Source organism: Coregonus lavaretus (genome assembly GCF_964263955.1).
Source record: "Coregonus lavaretus genome assembly, chromosome: 33".
Taxonomy (NCBI): domain Eukaryota; kingdom Metazoa; phylum Chordata; class Actinopteri; order Salmoniformes; family Salmonidae; genus Coregonus; species Coregonus lavaretus.
The window spans coordinates 15,016,527-15,039,546 of NC_140020.1; the positions used below are offsets into that span (position 1 = coordinate 15,016,527).

The 23,020-nt window shown below is 44.6% G+C and overlaps 1 protein-coding gene across 2 annotated transcripts in view; it reads left to right on the forward strand.

Annotated features, from left to right (window-relative positions):
- The window catches only part of LOC311108260 (mannosyl-oligosaccharide 1,2-alpha-mannosidase IA-like), a 177,735-nt gene that overhangs the window by 57,441 nt on the left and 97,274 nt on the right, over window positions 1-23,020 (forward strand). For both annotated transcript variants that reach the window (XM_084150883.1, XM_084150882.1), the window contains exons 3-4: window positions 4,065-4,180; window positions 16,141-16,221. In XM_084150883.1, the coding sequence (XP_084007009.1) occupies window positions 4,065-4,180; window positions 16,141-16,221 (197 nt within the window). The remainder of the gene's footprint in view (window positions 1-4,064; window positions 4,181-16,140; window positions 16,222-23,020) is intronic.

Genomic DNA, 23,020 nt, shown 5'->3' on the forward strand with positions numbered 1-23,020 from the left:
AGAGCAGGTGATGAATGAAGGCTCTGACACACGAGCTGCCATCCCGTGAATGCTGCTCGCACATGCATCACCAGACTCTTTTGAACTGGAGAAATGTATTTCGCCTGTTCATGGGACGGCCATCAGCCTACATGGAGGAGGAGGTGTGGGCTCTGGGAGTGTGGTGCCAGGAAAATAACCTCTCACTCAACGTCAACAAAACAAAGGAGATGATTGTGGACTTCAGGAAACAGAAGAGGGTGCACCCCCTATCCACATCGGCGGGACCGCAGTGGAAAGCTTCAAGTTCCTTGGCGTACACATCACTGACCAACTGAAATGGACCACCCACACAGACAGTGTGGTGAAGAAGGCACAACAGAGCCTCTTCATCCTCAGGAGGCTAAAGAAATGTGGCTTGGCACCTAAAACCCTCACAAACTTTTACAGATGCACAATTGAGAGCATTCTGTAGGGCTGTATCACCGCATGGTACGGCAACTTCACCGCATGGTACGGCAACTGCACCGCCCGCAACAGCAAGGCTCTCCAGAGGGTGGTGCGGTCTGCACAACACATTACCGGGGGCAAACTACCTGCCCTCCAGGACACCTACAGCACCTGATGTCACAGGAAGGCCAAAAAGATAATCAAAGACATCAAATACCTGAGCCACTGCCTGTTCACCCCTGCCTGTTCACCCCGCAGAAGGCGAGGTCAGTACAGGTGCATCAAAGCTGGGACCTAGAGAATGAAAAACAGTTTCTATCTCAAGGCCATCAGACTGTTAAACAGCCATCACTAGCACATTAGAGGCTGCTGCCTATAGCCATAGACTAGAAATCACTGGCCACTTTAAGAAATGGAACACTATTGTTACGTTCAATCTACTGTAATCCTTTTTTGGAAATAAAAACATCTTCAGTACCACAACATTGTCTTTTTTCTATTGAAGAAAGCTGTATAGGTGTAAGTGAATGGGAAAGTGCCTTAGACGCGATACTGAATTTATTTTCGATAACGCTGTGGACTAAAAGCTTTACTGAGTCTCTTGGTCTGCCTGGCCGTTGCCTGTCCTGTCATCCTCCCCTCCTTTTGTACGTGTGACGTAAAAGAGAATAAATATCGGCCCTCCGAACGAGTGTGGCGAGTTGGCAGTGGGGCTGGGCGATATTGCCAAAATATCATATCACGGTATATATTTTTTAAATATAGACTGTATTTTATGTTTTTGAATAATACAAGTTCTAAATTTGCTTTATGAGTAGTGCGTGACCCTAGGGTGGCAACACATACATTCTACGTGATTTCAATGGGTCTTTCTCCATTCTGATTGTTTTATGCTGTTCAACCCCCCCCAAAAAATCTGCATTCTCATCAATTTCTGCATTTCCTGCACTCATTTCAGATCATTTCCACACTACGGCGTAGGGCTGCACGATATGGCCAAACAACCTAGGCTTTATTTTTAACCAAATGTTGCAATTGCGATTTAGAGCAAAACACTTGGGTGAACTGTTGGAATAATGGAAATAGAATGATTATTCTAATTATATAGTTGGAGTATAATATTGAACCCTTTAAATACAGTGTTTGACATGACAATGAATGAAAATGCAGGGGAAGAGTTATTGTGACAGCATAGGAACCAAAGTGTTTATAAGTGTTTCCTAGGGGGTCCTATAATCTTTGGCTACATTGAATGTTTTCTCTTAGCTACTTCATGTAGCTAACATTCTTGCTTCGCGTATTCCTCTTTGATTTAGAAGATACTGTTGCACAAAAAATATGCAGCTTTAGGTCTACACCATCACTGGTATTATCAGGCTGTAAAGCTAATTACATTTGCTCTGACTCAGTACATTTTATTATCTAGCTAGCAATTAGCATTAGCGGCTAACAAGATTTAGGCCCAACTTGCTAAGATAAGACAAACTAGCTGTTTGCAGATGTAAGAAACACAAACTAATAATATAATTAGAGAATGCGAATGGATTTATATTCATAAGTAAAGTGAAAACAGCATCGTTGTAATCAACATTGTTGCATGTGCTGCATTGATCATGCAGAGACTGAACGCAAGTGTCTCGTGGTCGAGGAACAATAAATGCGCTCCTTGAGTGACGGGGCAGGGCTGGTCCGTGCATCAGTACCGGTATATCGCAAAATACGGTATTTTGATGGCAGGGGCTGGGTTCTATCCTAAGCGCTTGGCAAGCCAAGCAGAGTTTGATAATTAAAGGATGAAAAGGACTGGAGCCCTCCTGCTGTCAGTAATCACTGCACTCCTCTCTTTTTATTGTGGCTGATAAATGTTTCCTCTGTCACCATCTGTTGAATAAAAGGTTTACCCCCGAACACAGCACACAACATCTGCACTTCCATTAGCTGCTCTTGTATTACTATAAGTGATTCTGACACCTGTTATTGTGCGTATTGGATCTAGTTTAGCTGGGGAGCTGAGATCCAACAGTGAGAGGTTGCATGGGTCTGACTAACCAAATAAAACTCAACTCCTCTCTCTCTCTCTGTTTGTGCGTGTGTTTCCACTTTCTCTGCCACAAACATCCTCCTCGACCGGGTAAAAACCTGACAGAATAGCCAAAGGTGCTCTCTGAGACTTTTATTTGTTCATATACCTGACATCTTGCACAGAGATAAATGGAGGTTGCCTGAAGCAATATTCCAGCGCAGCAGGAGATATGCCCCGCTCTTTGAATAAAACAGCACACTTACGGTTACAACACCTGGCTGCCCTGGACCTTTTCAAATAACATTTTATTTGTCACATGCTTTGTAAACAACTGGTGAAATGCTTACTTTCCAACAATGCAGAGAGAAAGAAAATAGAGAAATAATAAAAAAGTAAAACACGTAATAATAAAAGTAATAAGATACATAATGAGTAACGATAGCTTGGCTATATACAAGGGTTATCAGTACAGAGTCGATATGCAGGGGTACGAGGTAATTGAGCTAGATGTTGTACATATAACTAGGAATAAGGTGAAAGATAGTAAACGGTAGCAGCAGCTTATGTGATGAGTCAAAATAGTTAGTGCAGGAAGTCCGTGTAGCTATTGGTTAACTATTTAGCAGTCTTATGGCTTGGGGGTAGTAGCTGTTCAGAGTCCTGTTGGTTCCAGACTTGGTGCATCGGTACCGCTTGCCGTGCGGTAGCAGAGAGAACAGTCCATGACTTGGGTGGCTGGAATCTTGGATAATCTTTAGGGCCTTCCTCTGACACCGCCTGGTATAGAGTTCCTGGGTGGCAGGGAGCTCGGCCCCAGTAATGTACTGGGCCGTACGCACTACCCTCTGCCATACCAAGCGGTGATGCAGCCAGTCAAGATGCTCTCAATGGTGCAGCTGTAGAACTGTTCAGCCTCCTGAGGGGGAAGAGGCGTTCTCATGCCCTCTTCACAAATGTGTTGGTGTCACGTCTCCTCCCATTGCTCCCCTCCGGCGCTCTGATTCGCCGGTCTACTGAGCCACCGGTCTGAGCGCACCACCTCGGCAACACAGGAATGGAAACCCAACGCACCCAAATCACCTCCAGTGCACCTGCACCTCATCATCTCATCACCACCACTATATAGCCCTGGACTGTTCAGTCATTGTTGTGTGTAATTGTTAGCGTTGTGTCGTTTACTCGCTCTTTGTTATTCTCTTTCTCATTGTTAAGTAAACCTTTACCTTGTTGATTCCTGCGTCTGCGTTCTGCCTCTTCGTATCCTCAGTACTCATTACAGTTGGTGTGTTTGGACCATGATCGATCCTTAGTGATGTGGACACAGAGGAACTTGAAGCTCTCGACCCGTTCCGTCGATGTGGATGGGGGCGTGCTAGGCCCTCAGTTTCCTGTAGTCTACGATCAGCTCCATTGTCTTGCTGACGTTGATGGAGAGGTTGTTGTCCTGGCACCACACTGCCAGATCTCTGACCTCCTCCCTATAGGCTTTACCTGTGGTCTTAATCACAGAACCATGACTCTAACTGTGCTGATGTTCTACCAATACAATATGTTGCTATGAGAGGAAAATATGATGTGAGTCCTAAAGGCTTTGTTTTGTTTGCCTTCCCAGGGAGCATAAAAGGAGCCACCATCGTGGATGCTCTGGACACCCTGTACATCATGGAGATGTATGAGGACTTTGACATGGCCACAGAGTGGGTGGAAAAGAACCTGGACTTTAACGTGGTGAGTAGAAACATAGAACACCCCTTGTCTGCTAGCTAGTATGACCATAGAACACCCCTTGTCTGCTAGCTAGTAGGACCATAGAACACCCCTTGTCTGCTAGCTAGTAGGACCATAGAACACCCCTTGTCTGCTAGCTAGTAGGACCATAGAACACCCCTTGTCTGCTAGCTAGTATGACCATAGAACACCCCTTGTCTGCTAGCTAGTATGACCATAGAACACCCCTTGTCTGCTAGCTAGTAGGACCATAGAACACCCCTTGTCTGCTAGCTAGTATGACCATAGAACACCCCTTGTCTGCTAGCTAGTAGGACCATAGAACACCCCTTGTCTGCTAGCTAGTAGGACCATAGAACACCCCTTGTCTGCTAGCTAGTAGGACCATAGAACACCCCTTGTCTGCTAGCTAGTAGGACCATAGAACACCCCTTGTCTGCTAGCTAGTATGACCATAGAACACCCCTTGTCTGCTAGCTAGTAGGACCATAGAACACCCCTTGTCTGCTAGCTAGTATGACCATAGAACACCCCTTGTCTGCTAGCTAGTATGACCATAGAACACCCCTTGTCTGCTAGCTAGTAGGACCATAGAACACCCCTTGTCTGCTAGCTAGTATGACCATAGAACACCCCTTGTCTGCTAGCTAGTATGACCATAGAACACCCCTTGTCTGCTAGCTAGTATGACCATAGAACACCCCTTGTCTGCTAGCTAGTATGACCATAGAACACCCCTTGTCTGCTAGCTAGTAGGACCATAGAACACCCCTTGTCTGCTAGCTAGTAGGACCATAGAACACCCCTTGTCTGCTAGCTAGTAGGACCATAGAACACCCCTTGTCTGCTAGCTAGTATGACCATAGAACACCCCTTGTCTGCTAGCTAGTAGGACCATAGAACACCCCTTGTCTGCTAGCTAGTATGACCATAGAACACCCCTTGTCTGCTAGCTAGTAGGACCATAGAACACCCCTTGTCTGCTAGCTAGTATGACCATAGAACACCCCTTGTCTGCTAGCTAGTAGGACCATAGAACACCCCTTGTCTGCTAGCTAGTATGACCATAGAACACCCCTTGTCTGCTAGCTAGTAGGACCATAGAACACCCCTTGTCTGCTAGCTAGTAGGACCATAGAACACCCCTTGTCTGCTAGCTAGTAGGACCATAGAACACCCCTTGTCTGCTAGCTAGTAGGACCATAGAACACCCCTTGTCTGCTAGCTAGTATGACCATAGAACACCCCTTGTCTGCTAGCTAGTATGACCATAGAACACCCCTTGTCTGCTAGCTAGTAGGACCATAGAACACCCCTTGTCTGCTAGCTAGTATGACCATAGAACACCCCTTGTCTGCTAGCTAGTATGACCATAGAACACCCCTTGTCTGCTAGCTAGTAGGACCATAGAACACCCCTTGTCTGCTAGCTAGTATGACCATAGAACACCCCTTGTCTGCTAGCTAGTATGACCATAGAACACCCCTTGTCTGCTAGCTAGTATGACCATAGAACACCCCTTGTCTGCTAGCTAGTATGACCATAGAACACCCCTTGTCTGCTAGCTAGTATGACCATAGAACACCCCTTGTCTGCTAGCTAGTATGACCATAGAACACCCCTTGTCTGCTAGCTAGTATGACCATAGAACACCCCTTGTCTGCTAGCTAGTATGACCATAGAACACCCCTTGTCTGCTAGCTAGTATGACCATAGAACACCCCTTGTCTGCTAGCTAGTATGACCATAGAACACCCCTTGTCTGCTAGCTAGTAGGACCATAGAACACCCCTTGTCTGCTAGCTAGAAGGACCATAGAACACCCTTCGCTTTTTACTTTGATTTATTTATCCTTTATTTAAGGAGGTCACATCGAGATTTACATCCCTTTTCCAAGTGAGCCCTGGCCAAGCAGCATAAATATAGTTCTACATGAGACACAACATAAAACATAACAATTAATGGAAGTTAAAATGGTGCAAAGTGCATAAGAGAGCTTAAAAGAGCAAGTTTAAAAAAGTGCAATTTGTGATCAACAGCCCTCCAATCTGGGGTTTAAAATCATCAATCGGAATAACATGATTTAGTTTCAGGTCCTTCTGCAAAATGTTCCAAGATGGCTCTTACCAAACTCTGCTAGTAAGTCACCCACTGAAATTCACAAGGACAGGAGATCTACAATCTGATTGGTTAGGCGGGCCCCACTGTAATCAGGATGGAGAGAATACAGGGACACTCAAGGTGACTCCAGGTAATTGGGCCTTGATGAAGTGCTCTGTTCAGACAGAACAGTTAAAGTACTCACCTGGAAGGAACCACTGTTTAGAGCTGCATCTGTCTGTGGAAGTGGACTGAATGAAGTAACCTTGATTCCACTGTGTGGGGTAGGGAGAAGGAGAGAGCACTTAACTCTGATACCTTCTAATCAGTCAATATAGACCTGACTCATCAGTCTGAAGGTAATGTGCTTTAGGAGCTAAGACTTTGTGTGGGTCTGTCAGGTAAAACACTTTGCCTTTCTCAAGCCATTCACTGTCTCTTACTGTCTCTAATATTCATTAAGACAGTTTTCCCTTCAGACAACTCCCACACACGGAAATGAAAGAGATTTCTAAAACTATTTGAAAAGTCTGTCTCTGACATTGCCACACTAAATAGAAAAACTTTGCAATCCACCATTATTTATATACCTATGAAATGATGATATTGACAATGGTGCTCACTTGTGCTTCTGGACCCAAAAGTTATCAATAATGGCCAAAGACACAGTGAAATAACCCTATAAATCAACTCCCCCGTCTATTGGAATGAAATCATTTGTATTTGCATTATGGCTGGCACCACTCTCAATTGCATTTCATCAGCTCTAATGTAATTTGCATCTAGTCTTAACTCTGCATGTTCCAACCCATTGGTTATGCCTCAACAATTTGATTTCTTGGCAAGTTATTTTCTTTCTTAAATGTTGTTTTCAAGTCATGGTTATTTTATGGCAATAAAAGGAATGCCCCACTTGAGAAAATGTCAAACTGCAATTTTAGTATGTGAACAACTGAACCAAACCATATCCCTATAATGCAGTTGTACGATAAATTGAATACCAGAGGTTATAGCTAAAGGAAATGTGATGACTCATCGAATTAAAAGTTGTTGACATACCTTTCCACTTTTACCGTTATTAAATCAAATCAAATCAAATCAAATTGTATTGGTCACATGCGCCGAATACAACAGGTGCAGACATTACAGTGAAATGCTTACTTACAGCCCTTAACCAACAGTGCATTTATTTTAAACAAAAAAAGTAAGAATAAAACAACAACAAAAAAAGTGTTGAGAAAAAAAGAGCAGAAGTAAAATAAAGTGACAGTAGGGAGGCTATATATACAGGGGGGTACCGTTGCAGAGTCAATGTGCGGGGGCACCGGCTAGTTGAGGTAGTTGAGGTAATATGTACATGTGGGTAGAGTTAAAGTGACTATGCATAAATACTTAACAGAGTAGCAGCAGCGTAAAAAGGATGGGGTGGGGGGGCAGTGCAAATAGTCCGGGTAGCCATGATTAGCTGTTCAGGAGTCTTATGGCTTGGGGGTAGAAGCTGTTGAGAAGTCTTTTGGACCTAGACTTGGCACTCCGGTACCGCTTGCCGTGCGGTAGCAGAGAGAACAGTCTATGACTAGGGTGGCTGGAGTCTTTGACAATTTTGAGGGCCTTCCTCTGACACCGCCTGGTATAGAGGTCCTGGATGGCAGGAAGCTTTGCCCCAGTGATGTACTGGGCCGTACGCACTACCCTCTGTAGTGCCTTGCGGTCAGAGGCCAAGCAGTTGCCATACCAGGTGGTGATGCAACCAGTCAGGATGCTCTCGATGGTGCAGCTGTAGAATTTTTTGAGGATCTGAGGACCCATGCCAAATCTTTTTAGTCTCCTGAGGGGGAATAGGCTTTGTCGTGCCCTCTTCACGACTGTCTTGGTGTGTTTGGACCATGATAGTTCGTTGGTGATGTGGACACCAAGGAACTTGAAGCTCTCAACCTGTTCCACTACAGCCCCGTCAATGAGAATGGGGGCGTGCTCAGTCCTCTTTTTTTTCCTGTAGTCCACAATCATCTCCTTTGTCTTGGTCACGTTGAGGGAGAGGTTGTTGTCCTGGCACCACACGGCCAGATCTCTGACCTCCTCCCTATAGGCTGTCTCATCGTTGTCGGTGATCAGGCCTATCACTGTTGTGTCGTCGGCAAACTTAATGATGGTGTTGGAGTCGTGCCTGGCCATGCAGTCATGGGTGAACAGAGAGTACAGGAGGGGACTGAGCACGCACCCCTGAGGGGCCCCCGTGTTGAGGATCAGTGTGGCAGATGTGTTGTTACCTACCCTTACCACCTGGGGGCGGCCCGTCAGGAAGTCCAGGATCCAGTTGCAGAGGGAGGTGTTTAGTCCCAGGATCCTTAGCTTAGTGATGAGCTTAGAGGGCACTATGGTGTTGAATGCTGAGCTGTAGTCAATGAATAGCATTCTCACGTAGGTGTTCCTCTTGTCCAGGTGGGAAAGGGCAGTGTGGAGTGCGATAGAGATTGCATCATCTGTGGATCTGTTGGGGCGGTATGCAAATTGGAGTGGGTCTAGGGTTTCTGGGATTATGCTGTTGATGTGAGCCATGACCAGTCTTTCAAAGCACTTCATGGCTACAGACGTCAGTGCTATTAGGCCTAGTTGCTGTGTGAAATGAATGTTCAATACTAGCATGGGATTAAGGAGGGGTGGTGATGGAGCTGCAGAATTTAGCTGAGGTAGATGAAGTGGAAACGGTAAAAAAACACCTTCAGTCCTTTGACTTTGATGTCTCCTCTGCCTTCTTAGATCTTGCCCATGTTGGGGAACCAGATTCATTATTTATTCCCCTTGGAGAACCCTCTCGTTAAGAAGCACTAAATTCTTGTCCACCCTTATGCTTTTCTAACGGAGGGAGAGAGAGAAAAAAGCATAAGTGATCAGAAGCTTTCATAAAGAGTGTTAACAAACTTTTAATTGAAAGGCTTTGGCTTCACTGCCCTCCAGCAATTCCAACAATTCCTACAAAAGCCCTGGTGGATCGGCCATTAATATTCACTTTGTCTCCTGAATACAGAATAATCGAAATCAAAGATTGATACAACCCTCTCCTCTACAGCTCATCCCCTTGCAATATTGTCTTAACATGGATGGAGTGGTCCGTGGTTTTCCATTTGGACCTCTATCCCGCCTCACTGTGGTATTAGTGAGGAGCCATGACTGGAATACTGAAAGACAGGAGCTAACCACTGCATCTCCTGATGCCTCTGTTCAATACAGATTCACTGGAACATGGGAGACGTCTCAGAGTTTAATGTTCAGGTTTCAGGACAAGGCCGTGGGGAACCCTGAATGACACTTGTCTTGATTATCTAGCCAATTGACATTGACAAAATCAAATCACATTTGACGGGTTTTTAGAAATGTTTGCTAATCTATTAAAAATAAAATACTGAAATATCACATTTACATAAGTATTCAGACCCTTTACTCAGTACTTTGTTGTAGCACCTTTGGCAGCGATTACATCCTCGAGTGTTCTTGGGTATGACGCTACAAGATGCTACAAGACGTCTCCCGAGTGGCGCAGTGGTCTAAGGCTGTGCCACTAGAGATCCTGGTTCGAATCCAGGCTCTGTCGTAGCCGGCCGCGACCGGGAGACCCATGGGGCGGCGCACAATTGGCCCAGCGTCGTCCAGGGTAGGGGAGGGAATGGCCGGCAGGGATGTAGCTCAGTTGGTAGAGCATGGCGTTTGCAACACCAGGGTTGTGGGTTCGATTCCCACGGGGGGCCAATATGAAAAATTGTATGCACTAACTGTAAGTCGCTCTGGATAAGAGCGTCTGCTAAATGACTAAAATGTAAATGTAAAAATGTCACATGCGCCCAATACAACAGGTGTAGACTTTACCGTGAAATGCTTACTTACAAGCCCTTAACCAACAATGCAGTTCAAGAAATAGAGTTAAGAAAATATTTACTAAATAAAGTAAAGTAAAAAATACAATAAAAAGTAACACAATAAAATAACAATAACGAGGCTATATACAGGGGGTACCGGTACCGAGTCAATGTGCAGGGGTACAGGTTGGTCGAGGTAATTTGTACATGTAGGTAGGGGTAAAGTAACTATGCATAGATAATAAACAGCGAGTAGCAGCAGTGTAAAAACAAAGGGGGGTGTCAATGTAAATAGTCCGGGTGGCCATTTGATTAATTGTTCAGCAGTCTTACAGCTTGGGGGTAGAAGCTGTTAAGGAGCCTTTTGGACCTAGACTTGGCGCTCCGGTACCGCTTGCCATGTGGTAGCAGAGAGAACAGTCTATGACTTGGGTGACTGTAGTCTTTGACAATTTTTTTTGGGCCTTCCTCTGACACCGCCTAGTATATGGGTCCTGGATGGCATGAAGCTTGGCCCCAGTGATGTACTGGGCCATACGGACTACCTTCTCTAGCGCCTTACGGTTGGATGCCGAGCAGTTGCCATACCAGGTGGTGATGCAACCGGTCAGGATGCTCTCGATGGTGCAGCTGTATTACTTTTTGAGGATCTGGGGACCAATGCCAAATCTTTTCAGTCTCCTGAGGGGGAAAAAGGTGTTGTCGTGCCCTCTTCACGACTGTCTTGGTGTGTTTGGACCATGATAGTTTGTTGGTGATGTGGACACCAAGGAACTTGAAACTCTCGACCCGCTTCACTACAGCCTCATCGATGTTAATGGGGGCCTGTTCGGCCCTCCTTTCCTGTAGCCCACGATAAGCTCCTTTGTCTTACTCACATTGACGGAGAGGTTGTTGTCCTGGCACCACACTGCCAGGTCTCTGACATCCTCCCTATAGGCTGTCTCATCGTTGTCGGTGATCAGTCCTACCACTGTTGTGTCGTCAGCAAACTTAAAGATGGTGTTGGAGTCGTGCTTGGTTGGAGTCGTGGGTGAACAGGGAGTACAGGAGGGGACTAAGCAGGCACCCCTGAGGGGCCTCAGTGTTGAGGATCAGCGTGGCAGATGTGTTGTTGCCTACCCTTACCACCTGGGGGTGGCCCGTCAGGAAGTCCAGGATCCAGTTGCAGAGGGAGGTGTTTAGTCCCAGAGTCCTTAGCTTAGTGATGAGCTTTCCTGTAGCTTAGCATCCACGTCATCTGACCACTTCCGTATTGAGCGAGTCACTGGTACTTCCTACTTTAGTTTTTGCTTGTAAGCAGGAATCAGGAGGATAGAATTATGGTCAGATTTGCCAAATGGAGGGCGAGGGAGAGCTTTGTATGCGTCTCTGTGTGTTCAGTAAAGGTGGTCTAGAGTTTTTTTTTCCCTCTGTTTGCACATGTAACATGCTGGTAGAAATTGGGTAAAACAGATTTAAGTCCCCGGCCACTAGGAGCGCCGCTTCTGGATGAGTATTTTCTTGTTTGCTTATGGCCTTATACAGCTCCTTGAGTGCGGTCTTAGTGCCAGCATCGGTTTGTGGTGGTAAATAGACGGCTACGAATAATATAGGTGTAAACTCTCTTGGTAGATATTGTGGTCTACAGTTTATCATGAGGTACTCTACCCCAGGCGAGCAATACCTCGAGACTTCTTTAATATTAGACATCGGGCACCAGCTGTTATTGACAAATAGACCCCCAACCCTCGTCTTAACAGACGTAGCTGTTCTGTCCTGCCGATGCACGGAAAACCCAGCCAGTTCTATATTATCTGTGTCGTCGTTCAGCCTCGACTCTGTGAAACATAAGATATTATTGTTTTTAATGTCCCGTTGGTAGGATAATCTCGAACGGAGATCATCCAGTTTATTTTCCAGTGATTGCACGTTGGCCAATAGAACGGATGGTAGAGGCGGGTTACCCTCTCGCCGACTAATTTTCACAAGGCACCCTGATCTCCGCCCCCTGTATTTCCGTATTTTCTTCACGCGAATGACGGGGATTTGGGCCTGGTCTCGGGGAAGCAGTATATCCTTCGCGTCGGATATCCAGAAGCTCTTTTTGGTCATAAGAAACGGTAGCAGCAACATTATGTAGAAAACAAGTTACAAACAATGCGAAAAAACTAACAAAATAGCACTGTTGGTTAGGAGCCCGTAAAACGGCAGCCATCCCCTCCGGCGCCATTATCCCCAAGCAAGGCATTGATAATTCAATTATTGCCGAGCTCCCCCAGTCTTTGATTTATGTCATGCCCTGTAAAGTGATAAACACATTTTGTATTTTATTAAAGCGAAAAGCCCATCCGTTGTAGCCTAGCCACTGCCTTACCCTCTGAACCAGGTCCCTCCCCTGCCATCTTTCCTCTCTGTGTGTTACACTTTCATAGGCTCTGCCCCAGCAGCACCCACTCACTCTGACAGACGAGCACGATGGATAGACAGACACACAGGGTCAGTATATAAAGCGGGTCAAACACGACACGCTAACCAGCTCGGACTATAATGGCCAGGGACAACTTTTATTTTACTCTCCCCTCAGTCCTGCTGGGAAGAGTTGTAGAGAGAGGAAGAGAGAGAAAGCAAGCAAGCGCCCGGTGTCCATCTTTATTTGCCTCTGCCTTGTGCCCAGAGATGCTTTGTGTTAGGGCTGTTGTGAAAGGCAAGGCCAGTGCAGGAACAAAGGCAGAGGTTATGTATTCTGGAAGGGCCCCGGCTCCACTGTCAGCCTGAAGGCAGGAGCTGTGTAATGACTGCACAGCCTTGCTGGACATCGGCCTGCAAGATAACAAACAGATACATTTTCTAGCCAGAGATTTGAGGTAGATGCAGCGCAGGTAGATTCTCTCTCTCTCTCTGTCAGGCACAGGCACATCATCAGAGGATGAGTATTACTAAGGGTCTTCTGACAGCTGATCCACAGATGTGGCAGCATGTTATTTGTGTAGCAGTGTAGGCCAGGCTTAGTAAGTGCATTTGTGCATCATCTCCAGTAGTCGGTTTTCACTGCTGCTCTTTGTGACCTCACAAGGGCTTCCTTGAGGTGATTTTACTGTCAGAGAGTATTATTGTTGTTGTCATTCACTGACATTGCTCTCAGCGTTGTGATGAGATGGAGCTCAGCCATACAGTACCTCAGCTCTAGAACCTCTACACTAGGTTCTATCATTCCATCCTTCCATTCCCTCATCCCATCTCAGTAATTTTCCCTAGTGTCTCTTGTCATTTTTCAGTGGAAGAGGAGCTCATTCATTCAACATAGACAGTGAGTATAATTGTTGATAAGATTATAACATCAAATCTGATTCAGGTTGAAGATGTCACTTGATTAGGCCTGACTAGAGTTTTCAGTAGATGGTCATGATACGGAGAGCTGTGGTTTGTCCCATGGGTGACGAATGAAAGGTGTTCAGTCAGACGCTCGCCCTACTTTACCACCCTATTAACAGTGAAGTTTTAATTAACCACTGTTCAGTACAGCCAGGTTTGGCCCCAGTGTTTTAGAAGTCTTCCATGAAGACATTGCATATTTACACAAACAGCAGCAGGACCTCTTCAGACATTGGAGAATTCAACAATGACTCGTGCCAAAATACTGTGTGTGAGACTCCTTTGTGTTTCACTGTAATATTGATGTAAATTCAAATTGTGCAACCCGTAACATCTGGTCTGAATACGTTGAGGCTGTTGTCAGTTTAAGTTATTTCGGTTTTCTAGATTTGATCCCTTTTTACAGAGTTCGCACCATTATACAATACAATACAAAAAAAAAAAAAAAAGCAGACGCTCTTATCCAGAGCGACTTCAAGAGCAACTAGGGTTAAGTGCCTTGCTCAAGGGCACATCAACAGATTTTTCACCTAGTCGGCTCAGGGATTAGAACCAGCGACCTTTCGGTTACTGGCACAACGCTCTTAACCACTAAGCTACCTGCCGCCCTTTTTTTTTTTTTACCTCATCAGTATCCTTCCATTTACTTAATTTTCTAACCCTGGCAGTAAGTGGAATTGAACTCTGAGTGCAGTGCAGCAGACTGTCATGAAATCCTCTTGAAGCTTTGGCCTCACTGAAGTCCTTGACTGAGGGCCAGAACAGCTCTCTAAGGTCTGTCCGTGATGTCTTGCCCGTGTATTGGATGCGGGCAAGAGAGGGGCACGGTGGTAATGGCTACCCTCAGAACAGTCCTGCTCTCTTAGAGAGGAAAGCACCCTAGCTACATTGAGCGTTGTCCTCAGGAGAGTTCAACCCCTCCTCAACAGTTACTATTTCCACTGAGGTGTGCCAAGTCCACAGTTAGGGGAAAAACACTTAATTCCAGTAATGAAAAATGCCTTCCCTATTTAAACAACTGCCATCTGTCATCATTTTAAGTCATTAACACACCATTGATAATGCTAACAGAAATATTACGAATTTGGATTTCACAGTCCGCAGGTTTGCAGGACTAAATACATTCGATTTAATTATAAGGTAGTCTGCCGGCCCGGTGTTAAATTATATTGCCTGCCTGTCGCACGTTCTCTACTATTAAAGAATATACGTTTATCTCTCCGGATTAGTTTACTCATGTAGAAACTGTCATTGAAATACAAAGAGTCATGCTACACAGAAGCCTTTGTATGGGAATATCTAAGAGAGATAAAGCTATACAATTCAACATTTAAAAAAACATATTAACAAATGTTTCTGTTGTTTGTCCAAAAACAAATAGTCAGCAGGAAACAAATAACCCAAGGAAAAATGAGGACAGAAATGTCTTAGCTACTGATATTTAGTTGTTATTTGGTATAATTACCATGCATGGTCACTAAATCCATAATGAGATTATTTATAGCCCAACACCACCCCAATGCCCCCCATTAGGAACACAAGTTTCTCATATTGTAGAAACATCAAGTTTAATCCAATGTAAAAAGCACAGTTTCTTTGAATGTGGTACACTCAAGGTAGAGGCAATAACATGAATATTTCCTCTCGCTAAAACCTCAAGGAATAAGCACATAATAATATTACATTAACTTAACTTTTTAAGGCCACTACATGATCTATCATATAAAGCAAAGGGCTCGAGGTTAGAATGTTATCAAAGCCAGAAATTCTCAGTACTAAAAGTATAGGAATTTATCCTGGATAGACAGGCTCCACATGCTTATTTTCAGAGTAATGAAAATCTACATGAGGAATGGGTAATAAGCCTGCTTATTATAATGGAGAAAACCAAGCCTGGGGCCCTTCGGAGGGAAATGGGCTGAGTGCAGGTCTGTGTTTGGGCCTGATGGGGTTCCATACCAGGAAGGCATCTCATCACCACTTCATATTGATTTAAGTTTGTTGGTGGCTGCTCGTGCTTCTCAGCTTGACCTTAAGATGAAATAACACACATAAATTGAACCCAGTGTGGGTAGTTTCTGAACTATAGATAACTTTTCCCAGAGTTGTTTAGCATCAGCGCTGTGTGAGCTCTGTGGAAGTATGTTCTCTGACAGCCCCTCTGTGTTGTATTTTAACAATGGGAATAGTGGACCACACAATTGTCACGGTACAAATGGTCAAATGTTTGTTGTTGTAGCATTAATATTAGGTGGTTTACACTAAAATGACACTATTTGATCACTTCTCTGATGTATGGAGGCCTCTGTAAAGGCATGGGCTAAGGATGTTGATACCTCCGTGTGTCCTCAGGTGTAGCCCAGAGCTATATATTTTTGTAACATTTTAAACATTGGTGCGACCAAATCGTGCTGGTGCCACCAACTGAATAAGTTAGTGTAGAAACCTGTGTATGTCTGCTGTGTTTACATTCCATGTGTGATGTGAGGATATTCCTACCCTGTGTACCGCCTGCCAGCTGCTGCCTGGTGACTCAGCAGGTTGAATACTCCTAATCATGTATCCTTTGTCTGTCTGTCTGTCTGTCTGTCTGTCTCGCTCTCCATTCCTCCATATCTCTCCATCTCTCTTCTTTGTTTGTTCTCTCTGCAGAATGCTGAGGTCTCTGTCTTTGAAGTGAACATCCGGTTTGTCGGAGGCCTGCTCTCCGCATATTACCTTTCCGGCAAAGAGGTATGTACCTAACTGTGGAAACTGTGCTGCTGTTGCCCAGAACTACTGCTATAACTGAACGAGATCTTATACATGTAATGAGGAAAAGAGAACCTCATTTATTCCATCTGACAACAGTTTGATAGACACCATGTTAGTGGAGATAATTACATAGAGATAGCCGCCAATAGTTGAACAACCATTTCCCCTAGATAAGAGTGACGTCAGGCTTCATGTAATTTTATTGCAGCAATGTTGGAACAGTGTTCCAAAGTTGCTGATCGTTGTACCGTGAAAGAGAGGTGCGAGCTTTGCTGCCTGCCAACCTGTTGAGTGCAGGGCAGTCCTTCAAGGAGATGTAAAGCTGTGAAATTATATCAGGGGTTTAGCAAATCTCTTCTGAGAGGAAGGCTTCTAGTGCCTGCCAACTCTGGGATTTGTGTGGGACTGCAGTTCTCTCACATTGTCAGGAAACAATCTCTTAGGAACCAAACCGTTTTCCCTTTCAGCTGTTATGACTCATATCAGACCTCTATTTCTCTTCATGCAGTCAGAGTTGTTTAATTACCTGCTCTAATGGATGGCTGGCAAATAAGGTCAAGTCATAGATCCCACCAAATAGGCAGAAAAACCAACCTGTTTAAAAGTTGTTTTTCGCAAGGTGCTTTTAATGACTCCTCCAGTTGAATTTCAGCCGACATGAGTAGTTTTCCAACCAGAAAATCTATGCTTTTTCTCTCCTCATTTCAAAGGGTTTTGAGGGAGCTACTGAACCTTGGTTCCAAGATAAGTGGCTCTCATAAACAGAATGGCAGTATCAACACCTAAGTGGGAGAAAGACACTTAGAAGTTAATTGAGCTCAGCAAAGATAGTCTATGAAGAATCGAAATCTAAAGGGAAGCAGAAAGAAACAGAAGCAGAAAGAGAAGCTGTTCTTTGTTTCCTCTCTTTTTCTAGAACTGTCTCAGCGTCACACCACTGTGGATGGTCAGACTTATTATCAAATAAGTCGAATTACAGAGGCTGGAAACTCAGTCGGAGTTCTGAACTGAAATTATTTCTGCCTCTTACATATTTAATAAAATGGAGAGGATACTGCAATTATTTTCCCCCCACATGCCGCAGGACTGCGTTTAGGTTATGAAGCCATGCATCATTCTGAAGGATGCTGTTTATCAAATATTGCCAATTATTTCAGAGCAATTATTTAATTGTATCTAATTTCCCTCCAATTAAGGTCAAATGGTATGAAATAGGTCCTCTTGAGGGTTTATGTAATTCATATTACTGGAGAGTGAGGTTGACAGTAATGCTTTACCTTTTAACACGAGGCTTCTCGAAATAGCCCTCTGTTGACAGACACCAGAAGCAGCCATGGTTTTGAGTGTGTTATTTTCCTACAGGAATTCTCAAGAGTTCACGCATTCGTCGTGCTTCCCATCATTTTGTTCTGACAGAGAGAAACTGGGGGAATGTTTCATCAGCTTACAGCATGCACTGGAAAAAAGCTTGCATATTGGCTTGCTATTGAAATTCCCTGTACTAATGAATATACAAAGAACATGGCAATGTGTTATGTCCAGGACTTGCACACAAAGCTGGAAAGGCATTGCATTGCATGCTTTGTGTGGAAATCTCATTGTAATTCATTGTAATGAGACCTCGTATTTTCGCTTCCATTCATATTAATGTGATTTCTGAACTGTAAAATGTAGATGAGAGGAGCTTGAGGAGAGGCAAGTCAGCAATGGCAGGAACAGGGGAGCGTGCTTCACAGAAGCAACTACAATGGTATCCTCCGGATTTGCAGGTTTTCTTTTTTTACAGTTTGGAGAGTGGGGAATATGTAATTCTGTACCTGGTGTATTTATTCTGTTAAAATCGTCTCTGTAAGAGCGACTATATCCTGAGACAGAAATCCACAGGACTAAAAGAGCTTACAGTAGGTAGATGTACCAGCCAGTTCATTGCATATTGTTTGCAGATGAATGAACGCCAGGGGAATGCCAGTACGGTAGTGACGCATCATGCGGTAAGACTACAGGTTCTAGAGATTTGTGGTTAAAAGCAAAACCTTTTTGTTCTTTTTGGATTGGCAAGCCTGTCCCATGCAGTTTTTCATCACAACAACATGTGATAAGTGTGTCATAATGTTGCTTTCTAGTGTTCTGCAGCTTAGCCTGGGCAGAGCTTAGTCCTGATTTACACAGAGAATAGGGTGTTTGACTTACCTCACTGTATGAATCTGCTTCACTGTTGATGTTTCTCCTCAGTCAATTCCCATTATCTCCAAACCACAGTAGAAAATAATGTCATTGAGTGCAGAGCTTGGAAATAGTGTTATTGACAGACATAACAAGTGTACCAGGTGTGTTTATAGTATTCTCCTTTGTTGTATTCCAACACCTGTACAGTGAGGCTGTGCCACCTCCCAGCGGATTGGATCCATTTCCTCCTCTCTAAAACTGAGCGTACTGAGCTCTGCTCACCCTTTCATCCGTTAAGAGAGGTGGACCCATTGATGTGAGACTTAGAGTCCAGGGAGCTCCTCCGAGTCCTGCAGGAGAACGTAGAGGGAGTCGGTTCTGTACGGCCAACCGGCTTGGAGCAAGACAATGGAGGCCGAGACCCGTGCAGTAGGGCGTGTGGTAGGGGAGATGGGGCCTGGTAGGCAGCCTCTGAGATCTCTCCCTGGCTTCAGTGACGGCCCCTGTCCTCTTCGCTTGGCTGGAACTCAAAGTGGGCCGGACCCTTTGATAAAGAATGTATCAGTAAAACTAAACAGATGCATGGCAGTACAGCCACAGCCCTGCATACTGATCAGGCCGTCCCTGTCTGTCAGCCAGCCCTGAGATGACGGATAGGAGAGCTGAACAGACACTTGTTCATCATCATGACGAAGGGATGAGGGAGGAGCCATAAAGAGCCTCTCCTCCTGATGTGCTCATTGCTCTGCAGAGCCGAGCGGCCGTTGTCCTCACCACAGACTGCTTAATGTACTGCCAGATCAATTATACCAGGGCCTTCTGAAATGAGCTATTGATGCAGTGGAGTTTTTAACCATTCATAAGTTGTGCTAAAGTGAAGGCCACCTGGCCCCAGGTCACCTCTGATTTAGACCATGGCTGTTTTTCCTCCTATGAGTAATGGAGGGGGATTAATACAGGGCTGACTTAGACCTGCTGTTATTTACGGCTGGCCTGTTTTCCATCACTGAAGTGTTGCTGAACGGGATAGGCCGACCTGTCAGAGCAAAGCACTTAACTCCTCCTCAATGGATCAGATATTGATTTCAGGAGCCATAAGTCATTTTACATAACAGACCGAAGCTATTTGGGAATCAAAAATGAATGGGCTGGATGGACCCCAGAGGTCTTAAAATCCACTCAGAGATTAGGGACAGCACAAACACTCATACACGCTCTTACCTGATTACTGTGACAATCTTACACTGGGGAGATTTTAATTATCTGGGATCTTACGTCAATCAGAGAGGAGAATGTTATTGGGATGTAATCCTCTTCTCCCCCTCCCTCTTACTAGTGTACCTTACATATACCTCCATACTCCATGGGTATTCAGACTCTAATGGCTAAAGTGAGCACTGAGTACCGCACAATGTGAACATTTTACCATGTCAGTGGGAGGAAGAAATATCATGTAAGACTAAATAATTCAGAGAACCGGGGGAACCAAGTTAAATACCTCTTTGCAAAACCCGCCTACATTTTTTGGCCAGTCATTTCATGGCAGGCAGTGCGTTTGGCTGTGCTCTGTCTGAGGCATTAGAATGATCTTGTTTGGAGATGTATTGTAGCGCCAGCAGTGCTATTTAAACAGTGTGGTTCTCAGTGGGGTGAGAGTGTGGAGGAGCTGCTGTTGAAATAGACTCATGTCTGTCTGTCTGCCGGTCACTGATATGATCAAGGCCTGGTCTGCAGGGAGTTTGGCTGGGCTTGGCTGGAACACAGACAGCCCTGGCCGTGGAGCCTCTCCCAGAAACATGGAAGCTGCCTGTTGGATCTCTCCCTCTCCATTATTGATGCAATTTAGCCTGGATCTAATATGCTGCCTACCTTACGATTTAAGAAACCTGGAACCAACCAACAAACCTGCTTCTTTCCTCTCCTTAGCCAAGGATTTAGCTAGTAAGCTGGGCTTCTGCAGGCTTTTTGATCTGTTTTCTATTCAGTCACATTGTGTGACTAGCAGTAGTCCTGTTCTGACTCTCTGTAATGAGTCATTTCCTACAGTACTCTGCCAGTGGTGTCCAGAGCCCAAGGGCATAAGCTCCACAGGCACTGTGTGAAAATAGTACTTTCCCATCAAACACACACATGTCAAGGTTTGAACAATGTCAATGTATTTATCTTCTCCTTTTCTCATGTTTTGTTATTAGTTTATTACAGAGTTTAGGCTATGGTCCAGCTGAAGATAACAGCCTCAGGTTTTGGTTCTACATGTTGCTGTGTGTGGAGATGATTAAAATAAATGGGGGGGGAGATACTTCAAAGTGTATAGCCTAGTCTTCGGAGGGTGTTGCATTGTCAAAGGGATAAGCACACAGAAACTGGCTCGGTTAGTCACTCCTACTCATCCACTGAGTTTTAAAATCTACTCAGCATAGATTTCTGCCGCTGCTGCACGCTCTCATTCCAGACAGACAGGCTTTTACTTTTAAATAAGAGGGAAAATAAAATCCATTGATTTAATTTCTTTCCAGCTCTTGGTTATAGTCTTGTGTGTCTCCTGGGTTTGTGTGAGTGACATCAGTCCGGTGGAATAAAGCTTCCCAGCAGCTCGAACCCAAGGTCAGCTTTGGAGTTTGCCTTTTCCCTCTGTCTGAACACAAGGTCTTAGGTTTTCCGCGGGTGATGAGGCCCACTCCTATTTTTAGCCTCCTCCAACGGGCTGTAGGCAAAACGCAAGCAAGCGTGGCCAGGAACACAGCTAGCTACCATATAGGGCTGGCATGAAACCGCACCACACGCCTGTAGGCTCCACTCCACAGCCGCTCTCTTCTTAAGCCTGTTGTTTGCTCTGTCATCGAGCAGCTAATCCTGTTTATGGTTATGAGACAAGGAAACATGCATTTTCCCCTGCACCTGCCACATCCTGTATTCTTGCTTGTCAGTGTTAGGGTTAGGGTTAGTCAAGCTGAAAACACAGTCATCCGTTCCGATTTTGTTATACAACTGTGATAGGATCAAAACATAGTGTTTCCAACTCTTTGAGTACAGTCAGGGAAACTAGATTAGTAGGCAAAGGCCATCTTTGGCAAGGAAAGTCATGAGAACATTTCAGTTGAGGCAATATCTTTCCCTCTGCATGTTGTTAGGCCTACTTCTCTCCCCACTGAAATGCTAATGCAGTCTGCATGCAATTTCAGTTTCTCAGAATGTCCTGAAAGTTTTATTAACAGACAGACATTTTGTGCGTGTACATTTTTTACTAGAGCCTATCTGACGAGATGAGAGAAGCCCTCTTATTACGAGCAAACAAATCAGTGAATCATTTAAACTAATGATTTTCCAGTGACTATCACAAGACCCCAGCCACATTCAATCCCATTGTTTGCTCAGTCTACATTCCTGTAATTACATGTAAATCACGACTCATTAGCAAACAGTGGACTGAAGGCTTGTTACCGCTGTTTATTGCTGTTTTGGCTGGTATGATTATAAAGTGTATCTGGCTTGATTACGGCAGGTTGAGGGGCGCGACAGGGAGGATATTAATCATAGCCCAGGGTCCACAGCCATTTCTATCTGTTACAAGACACCGGCTTTTACAGTAAACAATCTGTTTGCTCTCATCCCTAATTAAGCTACAACATTCATGAGAGAGAGCATTAATAATGACCTGGTTAGTGATGGATGGGCCAGGGTTTTAGAGTGCCATCTTGGATAGGATATGTTTAGCTTTTTATAGTTGGTGACTGACTAAAAGTTTTGGACAGAAATAAAGTCGTGGCTTGGAGGGTAAGCGCTGCACTGTCACTCAGTCCTCTCCTCTGGCTTCTTGCCTCAAAGAAGTGTGTCTGTTTTCCCTTTGTTTTCCTGTGCTTTTCTTTCTGTTGTTCTCTTATCCGGAGCTCAGCTTTACTCTGAGGTGAGAGTTGATTTCTAGTATTGTAAATAGATCTTCTCTGACCTAAATGACTTTGTTAACGTAGAACACGCTGCACACTACTCTTTGGAGATAAAACACAATATTTAATCCAAAGATAACTTCTGACAGCCTACATGGGGAACATGTTGTGTGATATGCTTTTAATATGCCAAGATATGAACAGCTGCGTACAAAATAGCATGATAAAACAGTATTAAAAGACATGAGTAATGTATCATGTGTTCTTTGCAGTAATGAAGATTGCTTGTTTGATACTTGTTTGCACTAATGAAAATAGCTCTGTTGTAGCTTGTCCTGTGGGGCGCAATGCACCTTTTATACCCCTATGAACATGACAGTCAAACTTACATTTGCCATATGTGACTATGCATCTCAATGGACATACATCCCCTGCTGGGATGCCTGGAGGTTCCTTGCAATCTGTGGGAACGGCACTCAAGGTGGTACTAATGAATATCTTAATTGGAACCACAAAAGTTACTGTGTTTCCACTGGGAAGGTTTTTACTGCGAGGCATCACACAACAGAACAACCACCATATGGATATGGCATCATTTAGAAACCACCACACTATGAAGGTGGGTTTTGCGTTTTGTTCTGTGCTTACCTGACAATAACTCCTGGAGTGTGTAGTAATCGCACACCTGGTAGATCTCAGCAGACTTGGTCGAACACACTCTCAGGGAT